General features: G+C 44.3%; 1 protein-coding gene across 3 annotated transcripts in view; it reads left to right on the top strand.

The window, feature by feature from the left end:
* Window positions 1-16713, top strand: part of COLGALT2 (collagen beta(1-O)galactosyltransferase 2) — an 86546-nt gene extending 69833 nt beyond the window's left edge. The window contains exons 7-12 of one of the 3 annotated variants that reach the window (XM_033092755.1): window positions 5585-5661; window positions 9227-9333; window positions 9953-10085; window positions 11133-11260; window positions 14186-14392; window positions 15898-16713. In XM_033092755.1, the coding sequence (XP_032948646.1) occupies window positions 5585-5661; window positions 9227-9333; window positions 9953-10085; window positions 11133-11260; window positions 14186-14392; window positions 15898-16174 (929 nt within the window). In that variant the 3' untranslated portion in view covers window positions 16175-16713. The remainder of the gene's footprint in view (window positions 1-5584; window positions 5662-9226; window positions 9334-9952; window positions 10086-11132; window positions 11261-14185; window positions 14393-15897) is intronic. The other 2 variants (XM_033092753.1, XM_033092754.1) reach the window with 2 other exon arrangements.
* The last annotated feature ends 291 nt before the right edge of the window (window positions 16714-17004 follow it).

Below are 17004 nucleotides of genomic sequence, written 5' to 3'. Positions count from 1 at the left end.
AATGCATCTCCATGTGGCTGCTGAGATTTCTCAGAACGATGGTAGGCACAGTGAGACCACGAGCCAGAGGCGGGAGTGGTCAGTGGCTGAAGGGGCATGATGATGAAGTCTAGGGTGCTAACATTTCCTCATTGAACCTGGGAGTTTTGAAGAATGAAAGAGAAACAGTGAGTTGCGGGGTATGAGAAAGATCAGCTTCCACTCTGACTGCAAAAGGGAGACAGTGTCCTCAAAAGAAAATCAAGAGACATTCAAGAGAAGTGAAGGGAAAATGCCAGAAAGCTTGTTAATTGCAGATTACAGACTGGGGTTTCAGAGATCAGACCGGGAGAGTTTCAGTGGGTTGCAGAGGGGGTATGACAATAATGTCTGACACATATTGAAAGCGCTGTGCTCATCACTCTACGTGTACTTACTCATTAGTACATTAGGAGCTTTACAGAAAATTTGTGGATGAATGACGTGAGGCTAGATCTTTTAAAAGTGACAGAAGTAAATGGGTTATAAGGTATGAAGAGATTGATCTTGCAAATCACAGCATGAGGCAAGGGGAAATCTTAGGTGCTTATTCTCAGCAAGAACATTTGAAAGCAACAGAATGTCATGTAAAGATTATTAAGAATATTGAATCTGAAGTCAAAAGGTCTACAAACTGTGTTCTAGCTCCACCAATCACTCACTGTTTGACCTTGGGTACGTCTACCTCTGGGCTGGTCTCATTATCTTCATCTATAATATATGTGCTGCCGAAGCGAGCACTCAGTTTATTCATCTGTGAAAACAAACAAACAAACACAACAACAAAAAAAAGTGAAGATATAAAATGGATTTAGCAAATATGAAAGCACTTAAACTGTAAAGCCCTTTAAGTGTCAAGCTTGACTGTTAGGGTTGAGAACAGAGCTGTTCTTGAGGAAGAAAATTATTTTGACAACAGTGTGCATAATGAGCCTGAAAGAGGCAAGACTAAGAGCACATGAGTGAAAACTACTGAAACAGCCCAAGCATGTGGTGAGTGAGGTCGTGCTTGGATGATGGCTGTAGCAATGGAAGAAGTTCAGGAGAAACTATAAAAAAGCGTTAGGATTTAGTCCAAGCACAATCTCTCAAATACTTTTCCAAGCATGACTGGGCTGATATAATATGTTGTATGCTGGATGGTGTGTGCTCCAGTGTAGACCACAGAAAGAGCAACAAGGGATGGCCACCCAGGAACTTCAATTGGTACCCTTTCATGCACTTTAGATAAAAAAAGGGGGGGCATAAATTCAGGCAATTATCTCAAATAATCGTTGCTAAATTTTGCGTGCCCATGTGTGAAATTAGAAAAAGCAAAAACTGAGCTGGAGGGCTTACTACAAAATTGGTAGAAAGAGCTTTGTTCCTCGTTCTAAATATTCTGTCCCTACTCAGGAGTCTTTTCCATCTGCAAAGGGTGTGGTCAACGAGTGATGGACTCTGAGACCCTGGAGATTTCTGGTGACGACCTCCACTCAAGCTCCAGATTCAGTGGCCTTTCTTTCTCAGTAGTTAACTGAGCTACTGTGAACCCAGACCAGTTGCCCAAGGTCAATTTGATGACAGAGACTAACTTTCGAGCAGGGTAGAATGGGGGTTAAAGGTTCAAGTGCAGGAATCAGACCAAGGTTTAAATACAGCTCTGTCAGCTCTGTGCCTTTGCGCAAGTTATTTAAGACTTTGTTTCCTCATCTGTAAAAATAGGGACCCTCTTACCTATCCCATGGTACATGTTGTGAAGATTAAATAAATGTGATCACATATGTCAAGAGAGTAGCCCAGGAGATCCAAGATGGCGGAGCAGATAAACACTACGCCTGCTTCCTTCTGTGAACACATTAAAATTACAACTAAATTATAGAAAAATCAATCTGGAGAACCATCTGAAGTCTTCCTGAATAGAAGTTTTATAACTAAGGACATAAAGAAGAATCCACATCGAGACTGGTAGGATGGGCAGAGACTCGAAATGTGCTGGCACCAAACCTCCACGTGGCTGTTGAGAACTAGGAGGGATATCTCAGCCTCGGAGGTTCGTCTGTGGAAAAAATGGAAACGAAAAAGAAAAAAAAAAAGAGAAAAACTGGGGTAGCAGTGCTTATATCAGACAAAATAGACTTTAAAACAAAGGTTATGACAAGAGACAAAGAAGGACCCAGTAATCCCACCTCAGGGTATTTATCTGAAGAAATGCAAAACACTACTTCGAGGAGACGTGTGCGTCCGTATGTTCACTGCAGCATTGTTTACAATGGCCAAGATGTGGAGGCAGCCTGGGTGTCCGTTGACTGATGAATGGATAAAGAGGAGGTGGTACATATATACAATGGAAAATTGCTCGGCCATGGAAGGGAATCGGATCTTGCCATCTGCGGCAGCATGAGTGGACCTGGAGGGTATGGTGCTGCGTGAAGTATGTCAGACAGTGAGAGACAGATGCAATGTGATTTCACTTAATGTGGAAGCTAAGAACAAAATAAAGAAACAAAGAAAACAGAAACAAACCCATAAATACAGAGAACATTTTGACGGCTGCCAGACAGGAGGGGTTTGGGGAACGGGTGAAAAAGGGAAGGGATTAAGAAGTACAAATCGGTTGCTACAAAGTAGTCATGGGGTTGTTGGTTATAGGATAAGGAATATAGTTAATAATATTGTAATAACTATGTATGATGTCGAATGGGTACTATATTTGTTGGAGTGATTAATGAGAGGCTTTTGGGGCACAGTGAAAGACGTGAAGGGACAAGTTGGTAGTTACAAAATAGTTATGGGGATGTAAAGTAAAGCATAGGGAATATAGTCAATGACATGGTAACAACTATGTAGTCAGGGGGATCACTTCTTAAATCATATAAATGTCTAACCACTATGCTGTACACCTGAAATTTTATAAAATGTCAACTGTAATTGAAAAATTAAAAAGGGGGGAAAGGTGAAGGGAAAAAAGAGGTCCAAATTCCCAGGTATAAAACAAGTAACTCACGGGGATGTAATATACAGCATAGGGGAAAATAGTCAATAAGATTGTGATAATGTAGTAATTCAGTGTCAGATTTTTGCTGGACTTATCTTGGTGATCATTTCTTCAGGTGTATAAATCTTGAATAACTATGGTATACCCTTGAAACTAATATAATGTTGTATGTTAACTATATTTTTAATAAAAATCTTTAAAACAAAGACATGTAAAGATTTTTTTTAAAAAAAGAGTGTAGCCCAGAGTTCAGTGAGTAATAACTCTATAACAATAGCCATTATTATTCGTAGATCTTGAAACTATCCAGGAGCCAATGAAGCACGTTGTCCCAAGTGGTGATACAGGGAGGGCCTATGTATAAGGAAGGATTCAATGAGGGATTGAATACATTATTCATGATGGAGTCAGAAATGACCCCAAAGAGAAGATGGAACATACCTACTTTCGAGTCTGATGTCAACAAAGACACATGCCTTCTTCCCACAGAGTAAGTTTCTTAGGTCTAACTCGTATTAGTTCCTGTTTTCCTCTATGGCTTAGCTCTATCTTCAGTGGCAAATCCCAGGCATATTGCTTATATTTTTGCTCAATGGTGGTTTTCATGAGCCAGCCACATTGGGCTTTTTTGGGATACTTGTCCTGTGTACACAATGACTACCCGTGTTTGATGGAACAAAGTGGCTCAAAGCAGTCTCTTTGGCTGAAATGTTCAAGCCACACAGACCATGTGACTACCAAACACAGGCTATAAGCGTGGAAAGGGTAATTCAGAAGATAACCCCCTCCCAGGTCTAAGGCCCATGGAGGGAGAGCTAGACAGCTCCTCAAACAACATGAACAGGGAGGAGTTTGTATGTTAAGTTTCTTTTTCTTAAAAACCGCACTCTGTACACCGTGGACCCTCAATAAATATTTGTTGATGTTAAAAGAAACTAATGAGGAGTGGAGTGGATCAAAAAAGATCCAAACATTCTGGGCTGCTGATGGAAACAGAAACACAGGCACTGTGTACTCACAGAAATGGACCTGTGAGGGTCGGAGTTGAAATGATGAGCCCAGCTCGTGTGTTTGGCGTAGGAAAGCTGTCTCACTACCTTCTAGAACGTCACATCATTTGATCACAAGTGGAACTGGATTATCGCCGTGTCTCTTTACGATGCCAGGGAAGGGTAAGTTAATCACACCTTTTGGTCAGTATCTCAGTCTGGATGAGTGAAGTTCTGCTGGTGGATCACACGGTGCCCAAATCTCCTTGGCTTCATACAACGATGGCTTATTATGCAAAGTCTGCGGTGGTCCTGGTGTCTTTCCTGGGCAGCGCCCTCCGTATGTTGGCACATTATTTTGGGTTGCTTCCAGTTTGTAGCTTCTCTATATGAACGTACGAAAAGGTCAGACAATTAAGTTTGCGAACTTTCCACCATGTAAGCGTGTGGTGGAAAGTTCGCAAACTTAATTGTCTGTCGGACGCTACTATGATCACCGTGATGGGGTAGGAGGAGGGTTTGCTGAGTGGAGCGGCAGCAATTCAGGCGGCTAGGATTAACTTCAAGGGCGAAGAACTGTATTCCTCCAGGTATCTGGAATAGATGAGGATGGATATTGGTGAACACTAGTAATGGCCATTACCCATCGCTCTTCAAGCAACACAGTTACTAACTTTCATTTCAGGTTTTCTTTGGATTATCTCTTTAAGAAAAGCCATCTGAGTACTTTGAATTTGTACAATACAAGACATCTTCAAGACCTGCTCTGGGTTTTTTAAATCAACAGTGCTACTACCAACCTTTCCAAATACACAGTTTGTAAAGAAAGCTTTTGTTGGGTATCAAATAAATAAAATTTTACCTCTTAAGATATGATGTCCCTCACATCTGGAAACTTCCTTGGTAGCCCTGTACCAAGTTTCGGGACATGGGCTGGCCCTCTGAGCTGATTTTGTGTTCAAGTGAAGGACCTTTTGTGTACCTGTAGCTAACCCTGCCTGGATGGGATAAAAATAGTCCTAGACTTTGACCATTGTAACCGTATAGAAAAAAGCATTATTCAGAAAACCACCAGCCTGTTTCTGAGCTCTTTCATCACCGGCCACCCAGTGGCAGCTAAGAGTTATTGAGCAATTAACTATGTTTATTTACTGTGGTGAGTGCTTTGTATGCAGGTATCATTTAAATTGTATAACATCCTAGAAGGTACACTTTCATCATCCCGACTCTACACAGGAAGAAACAGGCTGAGAGAGGTCACCTAACTGGGCCAGACCTTCACAGCCCCAAATCTGGACCCAGGTTCTCTGACTGCAAAGCCCTGGCCCTTAACCATGGCCCTAAACTACTTTCCAAATGCTCTTACGATTAAGTCTTATGGGAACTGGAGCAAATACTACCATCTGCATGTAAACGAGTGCCCTCGACACCAGCACCCTGACCATCAGGGTTCTCGTGGAGCCACTCAGTCCTGGAGAGGTGCTGTGCAGCTTTCCTGCCCTGGACACCGAGATTGTGTTCCCCGGGATCAGGCGTGTGGATGGAATTCGGCGCTGACTCTCACTAACAAAGCACTCTGCCTGTTTCTTGTGTCTTCCAGTTGACCGTCCTCCAATGGAACCCTCGCAGTTTGTCTCAGTGGTCCCTAAATATCCAGACAAGATGGGATTTGATGAGGTAGGAAAGGTGTCTGTGTGTGTGTGCACGTTCACGCGTGTGCATGTGTACAGCATGTTTCCATGGTTATATTGGAATGCAAGCCTGGGTACGTCCGAGAGCCAGCACGACTGGTGGAAAGGCACTAGGCTCTTGGGGAAAACTACTCATGTTTGCTGCTTCTCACGTATCTTAAAAAAAGGAGCATCATGGTAAAAGTGAATTAATTATTGTGTCAGAGAGAAGTTACTATTTGGTAGTGAAAGTCAATTTCATATTGTTTCTAAAATATTCCCAAATTTTATCAACCTTTTTATCCAGATTCAAGGGTAAGGTAAGGAGGATATATATTTTTGGTATCAGAGGATTTTAACTTTATTCTGAATGGGTGGAAACTGTTCTGGAACACTCTGTGCTTTACGTTCTCTCTGCTGTTCTCCTGTGGAAAAAGGTTGGGGGGCAGCATTGAAAGGACAAAGAAAAAGAGAAAAAAAGAAACCTGTTTCAAAATTCTGCCTTTCAGCAGGCAAGAACTTCATAATAGCTCTCTGAGGACCATATTTATTATTGACTTTCGGTTGTATAAAAAATGAGGCAGAACTTTAAGAAGATGCCGCTCTTGGTAACGTGTACAACATATCTGACAGGTGGCAAGGCCAGAACCGTGACTCCAAGTCTCTGAATCCCTCATGGTGCCTCATGTCCTGTAGCTGCTGGTCAGTACTGAGGAGCTTGGTGGGCTAGAGGCTGCGACAGGGCCTCAGGAACCCGCAACCCAAGACAGACTTTTTCGTGGATTCTGGACATGTTATAGGCCATGCTTGGTGCTCTGTGCTCACTGTTTGTTAGTGCTTTGTTGAAAGAAAATGCCTTGTTTATCACCCTGTACCATATAATGCCCGTCGCCAAAGTACAGCTATCTTCAAGAGCTGCTGGAACTGCGAATTGGGAGTTTGTCTGTAACATTGACTTGGAGCTGGACTTCCAGAATGGGAAGGAGTGTTTCATGACTATTAAGCAGAAAAGCGTGAGCAGCTATGAAGCTGTGTCCACAAAGGGCAGAATGAAAAGAGATGATTTTATGTTTGGGGGAGAGGAATTAGACTGAAGTATAAACAGTTTTTTAGAAATGATCAGGGCTGCAGAACATGCACTAGACAGGCTAACGGGTACTGCTGTAGCTTTCCTTGCCCTGCGCTCTCAGCAGCCGAGTTGTGTAGGGAAAAGAACCCAAGAGAACATATATTCATTTTTCCTTCTATAAACACATTCCCAGGAGGACGAAACTGAAGCCAATAAAATGGGACAAAACCAGGACCTACTAGCTGTGGTCTCCCATTTGGACGTGGGTGTGAGGATGGAGCCATTCCTACAAGACTTCCGAAAAAGGGCCAACTCTCGGGAGTGACACAGCCTCAGTGGTTACTCTCCTGAGCCTGGGACATTCACCGCTCTGTCTGGAGCAGAGAGAGGAGGGTGGAAAAAAAGGTTTTCAGGGGCCTTTCCAACCTGCCCAGTCCTCCCTGACCTTCGTGGTGGTGTCTGGGCTGCACTGCGCTGTGTGGCTCTTTCTCTGTTTACTGTTCACAAAATGTGAGCGAGCCGTCTGTGTTTTCCCTTCGTGGCTACAGTTTTTATTGCACTTGTCCTTGCAGGAACTGGGACAGGATTGTTATTTACTAAAGTCATCCCAGGCTGGAGGTCTCTGGTGTGAGGGGACTTTTTTTTTTTTTTTTTTTGCTGTATTTCTGTTAATGTTTTGTGTTTGCTCTCCTGGAGTGACCCCAGGTAGCTCCCTGTGTACACACGAGCAATGCCCTGCCCCTGTCTGTAAAATTGGGGGATGGAATATGCCCATCGCACTGTGAGTCTAAACAGGAAGAAAATGAAATATAAAAGAACACTACCCATTAAGTTACAAAATCCCAAGGAACAAGGCAGATAGACTCATCACACAAATTATGTTTTTTTCAAAACATTTACCCACTTAGGTAAACGAAGGAGGTAATGAAATCATAGTGCACCTAACCCACTTTGCCCTAAACCGGGTGGATGATCTTTTTTCACAGAGGACATCTTACTCCCTCATCAGTGTCTTTGTCCAGAGCTTTATAAATAGATGAAAGTGAGAATATTTTGCAACATTTTAGTTAAGGCAGCTTTTGGTCCCAGTAAAACATATAGCTTATTGAGATCACATTGAGAATGATCCTGTGAACCAAAGCTTAACCCAGTATAGTCTGAACTCCAGGATGGTTACAAGACATAGTTTCTTCTTTATTCTGGACATAGCATAAAGCAAACTTTATCATAAGCCACATATCATAGAAGTTTCATCTGTACTGTACTTGACAGGCGTTTGTTCAACTCCCTCTTTTTATAAACAAGGGTCTGGACCTTGAATCATTACATGTCTTCCTAACAGTCACCTAGATGGTTAGTCGGGATAAAACTGACATCACCTGACTTACCCCTGTAGGTGTCTCCTTTCCCATGCTATGTACCCTTGTTTCTAGCAGCTGAAGTTTCCCTCTCTGGGAGGAATCGTTTAATATTCAAAGTGAGTGTATTACTGCTTGTAGCAAAAAGACCTTATTAAAATACTAATTGGCCTGTAATAGCATTTGTAGGGCTTCAGGTATTTCTGTGGCTCCTTAACTCTGGGAATAGTCAGGTCAGCCTCATTACCTGTAAGGCCTTGTCGTGGCCTCACGATATGTACGTGTTTGGTGAAACCATCAGGAATGGAGGGGCAAAAGTGAGCTACTCCTGGTGGACCCAGCCCTCGTGGGAGGAAATCTGAACGCACCTTGTTTGGGACTTCATGGCCCTGTAGGGGTCCTCGCTATAGCGTTTCCTACAGATACACAGGACGTGGAAATGAGGCCGTTCCATTTCTCCCTTCCCTCTCCTCAAAGGGCTACCCCCTAGGGCAGAGCCCCTTCTCTTTACTTCTTTCAGAAAAATTCCTTGGCCTCTAAGGGACTTGAAGTCTGGCAAAAAAAAGCTACTAAAATTGAGGCTTTGATAGTTCAGTTTGGAACCTTTGGAAATAAAATGAATGTGTGAAGACTAGCTGTTCCTTATTCTTTGAATGACTTGAAATTTATCTACAGTGGAAACTAAGGCATAGGAACTGGTCCAAGGCAAACAAAACACTAGTAAATAACCATCAGGATGTAAACTCGGGTCTGCAAATAAATTGAACCACTTGCCAGACTGCCTCCTACCCCTCAGTGCTTATGCTTTGGGTTTAATTCATCCTCGGCCTCCCGAAGAGTAACTCTTCCAACCTTTCTGTCTCAAGAGCAAGGCGAACACATTCATCAACGAGCATCAGAGAAACAAAGAGAGGGTGAAGTCATTGCAGATGGCTCAGTTTTGAAAGTAATTGTGTTTGGATTCATGTCATTGGACTTGATATGAAATATAAACAAATCTTCACCACAGTTTTCTCTATGGTTACCACTCCTTATTCTAACAAAACCGTTAAAACTCTGGCCCCTACATTTACTTCAATTATCAAGCAGCCTCAAGTAAGACTTGGGTGATCTGTGTTTCTCTTCGCCTTTTCTTCCCACATTAGATTTTCATGATAAACCTCAAACGCAGAAAGGACAGGCGAGACCGGATGTTACGCACCCTGTACGAGCAGGAGATTGAGGTTAAGATTGTGGAGGCCGTGGATGGAAAGTGAGTCGGGTTTTTTCTGGAACCCTTGCCAGTGCGGTTGGAGTGCTGAAGAGCCCTCTCTGACAGAGTAGTTCTGGGTGGGAGGAATCCACAGTCATTAGAATACGAACCCACTTTTATAACAGCCATGTGCAACCTGCTTTGGGAGAAATGGAGACAGATGTAAATTTCACCGTGTTGAGCAGGCCTGAAATCCACTCACCACCCAGCCATCTCTGGTCTTCATTACGCTGAAGGCTCACGCCGGAAACGATGTTCCCATCTCCGGGCGTTCTTGCAATGGTTGGGGTGCTGCATTGGAAGGAATGCATTCAGAGCCTGATTTAGAGCAAATTGTCCAAACTTGGGTGACCTGAAGAAAATACATAGAAAAAATGCATAACGGTCTGTGTCGCCTGTTGCATGAGATGCTTGCCACAGTCGGCCTGGGTTCATCAGTTTTCCTCACAATGCTACCGGGACACATACACGCTGAGGAATTCCTAAGGAATTACGGGAAACCTGTGACGTTTTTCTCCATGTGCAGAAAGTCTCTGGGAATCTGCAGAGCTCTCTTTCTGCCTTCTGTGAGGGGGACATCTCAACTTGTTAATTTTCAGACATGTTCTCTGTCGTGCAGGGCGCTCAACACAAGCCAGCTGAAGGCCCTGAATATTGAAATGCTGCCTGGATACCGAGATCCCTACTCCTCCCGGCCTCTCACCAGGGGTGAAATCGGGTGCTTTCTTAGCCACTACTCTGTCTGGAAGGAGGTAAATAATGCTTTGTTTAGATATGCAGTTTTGGAATAAGGAGGAAGGAAAGTGGGACTTTGCAGGTGAACCTGTCACTGTCCTGGAAGTATGCTGTTGCCTCGTGTCTTCCTCTGACTTAAGACCGGCAACAAATAAGGATGTGTACCCTTGGTGCTACTTGGGATAATGACAGGGGAAGATACTCGTGTTCTGGCAGCCACACTCCTCTCTTATCCTTAGTACGAATGGCTTGTATGTATCTAGCATGTCGTTGATTAAGCGATTTCACACAGGAAGTTGCACAGAAGCCATGGGAGGTGGGTCGAGAGGAATGGGCCCATTTTACCCAGAGGAAATAAATATGTTATCCAGGCAGGAAGTGGCAGTGCCAGGCCTTGAACCCGTATCGCACAGGTTAGACATTGATGGGGTGGTACTGGAGTGGGGGGTTCTTGATTAACGGTCTATTCTCGTAAGAGAAAGTCCCTAAAGAAGGCCCTTTGAATGCCTCCGCTCTGTGATCAGTCTATGCCCATTTTGCGGGGTTTAAATGAAACATAACAGATAATGTATAAAAGTATGTAGATCATAAAATACAGGTCAATGAAATACAGGTCACCAGCTGAATAATATACCCACATTAACCAGCACCCAGATCAAGAAACAGATTGCCAGTATCCCAGAAGCAATTCCTCCGTATTTCCTTCCAGTCATCTGTCCCCAAGGGCAATCTCCATCCTGACGTTTAACAAGAGCAAGAATAGTTTTGTCGACTTTTGTACATTTTCTTATATGATTGGAACCATATATGTGGTAGGTACAGTCTCTCAACATTTGTGAGCTTCGTCTACAAACTGCATTTCATTGTGGATCATACATTTCTATCACTGTGAATATACCCCAGTTTATCGGTCCATTCTACTGTTGACGGGCGTGGACTTAGAACCCAGTTATGCGTCTTACAGATTGTGCTACTCTACTCCCAATGTTTTAATACTTCTGTATCTCAGGAAAAATAGGGATGGGACTTTTCATGGGCTGTTTTCCCCCTGATGACCTGCACAGGTAATTGACCGAGAGCTGGAGAAGACTCTTGTTATTGAGGATGATGTCCGTTTTGAGCATGAGTTTAAGAAGAAGCTGATGAAGCTGATGGATGACATTGACCAGGCTCAGCTGGATTGGGAACTGATGTGAGTGACAAGACAAGCTTATCAGAGAGCGCGCGAAGCACCCAGTCCTTTCCAAGGGGCAGCAAGCCCCACCGCCCCGCTGATGGGAGACAGAGCTCGAGCTTCCGCTTACCTGGTGTCCTCTCCAGAAGTGAGCAGAGGATAGCCACTGGGTTCCGCAGGGTGAGAAGGCAACTGTGGGAGATTCTTTGCGACCTGGAGTCTGCCTGCAGATCAGGCGACTCGTTTAGGAGCACAGCAGAAACCCCACCGTGAAGCAACGTGGTGCAGGGACAGGCTGTGAAGGTGGACGGGAAGGCATTCACTCAAGGGGGCCTCAGCTCCCCAGACAGCAGGTCCCCTCGCCAGCCTCTCAGGCTGTGGGAGGTTGGGCAGGGAGAGCGTGCCCCAGTTGGGAAGGGAAGCTGTGCAAACAGTGGGAACACTGTCAGCTGGGCTTGGTGGAGGGTCAGAGGCTGGGGCAGGAAACCCAAGCGGCCCAAGCGAGTGCTGGCTCGGAGCTGACACCGAGTTAATGCTCGCTGTCTGCTAAACTCACAAATTGAGTTCTCTCTCGCCTCTCTCTCCTTCCCTCATTTTCTTTTTAAACTAAAATGACACTTTACTTCTCTCCAATGAGGCAGAAAGTTCCAAGCATTATGTTCGCTCCCCAGCTGCATGTCAAAGGCAAGTTCATCAAACAAGAGTGTGTTCCTTTGGAGCAGCTGCAGCAGACAAGCTGTCCCCACTCCTCCCCTCCTTGGAGGGAAACTTGACGATGGGCCCAGGTGGAATACTTGTTCTCTCAGAAAACATACCATGCCGAACTCGAAAGAAACATAGTCAGGGCTCAACTAAGCCGTGGGAAATAGACCCAGAAATCAGGGCTCTGAAGTGAAAAGAGACTGGCTTCTCCTCAGAGAGCAGTCACGTGATTCAATTCTGGCCTGTCCCTTAAGATCACTGTTGTTCTGTAGTCACCCACACGTCACCGCACTTCAGCCTCTCTGAATCTGCTCTGCAGCCTGCGGTGAAGGCCTCATGGAGCCTGGAAGCTCTTTTATCCTCACACGACACATGCTAAGGACTCGACTCAGGGTGTCCAAGGCTTAGAACTGGCACACGGCCCTGCTCATTGGTAGTTTTGTTGGTGTATTTCTTGGGACAAAGTACCAACAGATCCAAGAAAGAAGGACGATTGTGCTGGAAGAATACAATGGGGGGGGGGGAAGATGTTTTCTAAGTTTCTCAGACTTCTCAAGTCAAAATATTCCACTGAAATCTATTATGTACTCTTAAAGAGTTATAGTGGTTTCAAATTTTTCACCTCTCACTTTCTAAAATGAATAAGAAACAAATGTTACTTGAACACAACACGTGAAAGCTGATAGGCTGTCCATGGCTGCTATATTACATTTCTCCAGGAAAAAAGGAAATAGTAAATGAGAAGATTAGAATAAGCCATTGGAGTCATCCCAGGGCAGCACTGCCCATTAGAAATATAACATGAGCCACGTGTATCATTTAAAATGTTCTAGGAATGACATTAAGAAGGTAAAAATAAATTAGGTGAAATTAACTTTTAATAATACATTTTATCTAACCCAACACACCCAACTATTATTTTAACATGTAATCAATATTTAAAAACTATTAATGGGCTAGGCTACATTCTTTCTCGTACCTTTTGCAAAATCCAGTGAGTTTTACACTTACGACAACTTCTCAATCCTGATGCTGAGTTTTCACCTGATGAAGTAAACTGTAGTGCTACCAAAGAGTAAGTTTTGTTTAGTAATAATAATTGTTTTATTTGAAACAATAAATTCTGTGTAGTAAATGTTACACATTTACTAATGTGTAAAATATTTTACACATCTGCAATTTTAAAATTTAAATTAAGTAAAATTAATAAATGGAGGACAGACTCAGTTCCTCAGTCACTGTAGCCACATCTCCAGTGCTCAGTAGAAGTTTCTCTTCCCCTTGATGACACGTGAGAAATTCAGACTCTTCAGTCTGAAGAGACAGTGGCTGAGAGGATGTATGTTTGATGTCCTCAGAAGAACTGAAGGTGAACATTGACTTGTTCCACAAATCCTGGGATGTTTTGACAAGAATCATCCCTGGAATGTTGAGAGTTTTAGGGCAAAATAGAGGAAGTCAGCTTTCCCTAGCAGGCAGGAAGCAGGCACCTCCTCAACTTGCTCCAGGCAAGTGGGAAACAAACAGGTTCCAGACAAAAGTAATGAATCACAGATCCATGAGTGGCTGATGGGAAGGAGGAAATGGCCGAGGGTACATCTTGTGTTGCAGAAGTTGTTCGCGGAGGACAGGACATGCCTGGGTGCCTTTCTCAGAACCGAGCGCTCAGGAGACAGCATGGGTAGAGCTAGGTGAGTGTGACGGGGAGAAAGCCATGCAGGCATTGTCATTCATTCTCCTGAGGAAGAACCCCCTTGAGTGCCTGGGTCTCTTACTGCAGATTGTTTCTTTCCCCAGCCTTTTCTGTCCTGTGTTTACCACCAGCATCTGGAGAGCTGTGCAGAAAATATGGAAGGCTAAACCTCTGGGGACTTGAATATGACAAACTCAGGATTCTCACATCTGGCTCTTTTTGTCCCCTTCCAACCTCTGTAAACACAGCTGGAAATCCCATGCCACCTTTTGGAAAAGATCTGCGAGATCTTTTAATCTCTCTACATCTTAACTTTCTGGCTTAAACACAGTCTGCTAGGCAAGAGTAGATTGGCTGCTGATAAATGGACCAGGGAAACGGCCCCACTGATGACAGCTGACAGTCATGGTTGGTGACATGATGCGCGTTGTGACATGATACACTTAATATAAGACGCAGTTGGTCCCAGCTTTCAGACGTTTGTGCTCCGTTCTTATGGCTGTGTAGTATTCAAATTGGAATTTTCTCTTCCACCCATTTCCTTTTAGTTATATTGGTAGGAAGAGGATGCAGGTGAAAGAGCCAGAGAAAGCAGTGCCCGATGTGGTAAATCTGGTGGAAGCTGACTATTCCTACTGGACGCTGGGCTATGCCATCTCTCTGGGAGGAGCACAAAAGCTGGTTGGAGCTGATCCTTTTGGAAAGATGCTGCCAGTGGACGAGTTCCTGCCGATCATGTACAACAAGCATCCCGTGTGAGTCACCCTGACCTGCCTGCCAGTCCCGCGGGCACAGCCTGTTCGTTCGTTACCCTCTCAGTTTCCAGGCCGTACTCAATATTTTCTAAAGGTGCACTGCTTTCCTAAATGACCTTTCCATAATCACGACCTATAGAGACTGCCTCTAGCGATTATCCCCTTTACAAATGGGGAAGATGAGGCAGAGATGGTGAGTTTTGCATGGGAGTCCTCTTTAATACCCAATGTGTAATTGAACTGGACATAATCTGCTCAGTCCTCTCCTTGTCTTTGATCTTATTTCCATAAACTCGTACACCTCAAGGTGAAGGTCTTCTTTCTAAGCACCTCAAATTTGTCCATTCATTTCTCAGTCCATGGTGTGTACTGTTGGCCAGGCAGCGGCTCACAATCTTATCGGGAACCCAGACCAAGAACAGTTGTCGTGACACATTGTAATACCTGTAGTCACAGAGGTGTGTTAGGCTCAGGGAGAGTGAGGTGGCCTCTGAGAAGGGTATCCATGGAAGAAAGCAGTGTACTGCTCAGGGATTCTGTAGCCAGGAGTTCACTCTGACCTGGCACTTATCAAAGGGTACCGCAATTGATGGTTTACTTGTCAGTCTCCCTGTAATCTGTGAGCCCGTGAGGCAGGAACAGTCTTACATCTCTGTGTCCTTAAAGCCTTCGACCAAACTCTACACATAGTAGCTGCTCAATCAGTGATTCCTAAATTGACAGATGGAGCAGGAGACCAGGTTCTAAGCCCGGCTCCTTCTCTCAGTTGCTGGAAGATCATCTCACTTAAAATGAAGGGGTCTTCATTTCAGTGGTTGAGAGTTCCTGATGTCCACCTTGCTCATTTCGTCTTCTGTCCTCAGTAACCATGGAGCTCCTCGCCCTCTGTTATGCAACATGTCAGAGACTGACTTGATCTCTGTGTCCTGGCAGAAACATGGAGGTCAACCAGCATCTCCTTAACAGAAAGGACATTAACACCTACAGCGCACTCACTGACCTAGGAGCCGAGCAGAAGCTGCACAGGAGCCCTGGGATGGAGGTCAAGACAGACCTCAAGTTTAGAGACAGGGAGCTGGAATGCAAAGCCAAGTTGGCATGCCTCCACGCCTCCACCAGTTCCCTTACCCCGTCACTGCCATCCAGACCCAACTGTCTAATTGACTGATCTAGGAACATTTTCTACAAAGTGATCACATGTATGTGTTATTATAGTCCACCAGAGCTTAACTCTCAACAGAGTAAGACCCGAAATTCATCTTTTAAAGTAGTCTATCCAGATACAATTAGAAATAGCCTGACCTTTTTGGTGTATATTTGTTTTGATCATCTGAAAGCTTCTAAAGATCCTTTATTATGTTTATAAAGTTTTCCACAAAGGACACAACTTAAAAAAGAATCAAAGGAACCCCTGACAATTTAAGAGAACAAGCAGGGCCCCTCGCTCTTGTCCCGTTCTGTACATGTCCTGCCCCCTCACGCACCTGTGTACTTCTTGTTTTCAGAGCTGAGTACAAGGAATATTATGAATCCAGGGACTTGAAAGCCTTCTCCGCAGAACCTTTGCTCATCTACCCCACACACTACACAGGCCAGCCGGGGTATCTGAGTGACACGGAGACCTCAACCATCTGGGACAATGAGACAGTGGCCACTGACTGGGACAGGACACATTCCTGGAAGTCCCAGAAACAAGGTCACATCCATCATAACGCCAAGAACACAGAGGCCCTGCCACCGCCAACCTCCCTGGACACCGCACCTTCGAGGGATGAACTATGAAGTCTCCACGGGGATTCACCAGCCTTTGGTTTTTCTAACGGGCTGTTCATCTGTTTGCTCCAGTTGCTTTTTGTGGTCACAGTCATGTAACTAAAGTGGTCCAATGTGATTGATCAAAATTAATATATTTTTGACAGGGGAGGAGAATAAGGAAACTAAATCCAAATTTCCTAGGATGGCTAGAAGATAGGCTTTATGGCAACTATTAAGGAAAACTTTCATCGAGATACCTAGTCCTTCAGTTCATGACCTGTATGATACTGGTCCTTACCGTAAGGTTGAAAAGTACGGCTCAGGCACTCGTCCAAGAGAAAGGTGATCACCGCACTGTCACGTCCGTAGATTGGTGGTAAGGCAGCCACACCAACTGGACCGCATCTGTTGGTCTAGTGGGCCCATTTCATGTCATAGATGTGACCTTGAAAACTTGTGTATGTAACAAGTTGGTGGGGGGAAAAATCACATCATTTAAAAGCAAGTTAATTGGGCTTTTGTTTCAAGGAATTCTGTCATGGAGCCTTATTGCAAAGTGAGGTTTTCACCGTAGTTCTCATTATCCAACAGGGATGGGTCCTGGGTCTGCCTGAGACTTGGCTTTGGACTATCATGGCAACTGAAGCTCATAAAGAGGTTCCAGTTTGCCACGTGGGTAGGATTTAGTAGCTATTTGGGGATCTGTGTAGAAATTTGAGGAACAAAGAACTCAAACGGCCTTTTTGACTGTGGTCACTTGAGTTAGGATGCTCTATTTATGAAGATAAATTTAATATATAAGGGGTTAGGGCTGGTGTCTCATTTCTGTCCTAGGGCTTCTGCGTGTCAGACTTTCC

The sequence above is a fragment of the Rhinolophus ferrumequinum genome, chromosome 22 (assembly GCF_004115265.2).
Source record: "Rhinolophus ferrumequinum isolate MPI-CBG mRhiFer1 chromosome 22, mRhiFer1_v1.p, whole genome shotgun sequence".
Lineage (NCBI taxonomy): Eukaryota > Metazoa > Chordata > Mammalia > Chiroptera > Rhinolophidae > Rhinolophus > Rhinolophus ferrumequinum.
Note: the sequence above shows the minus strand (reverse complement) of the source record. Positions and strands in the feature narration are given on the sequence as shown.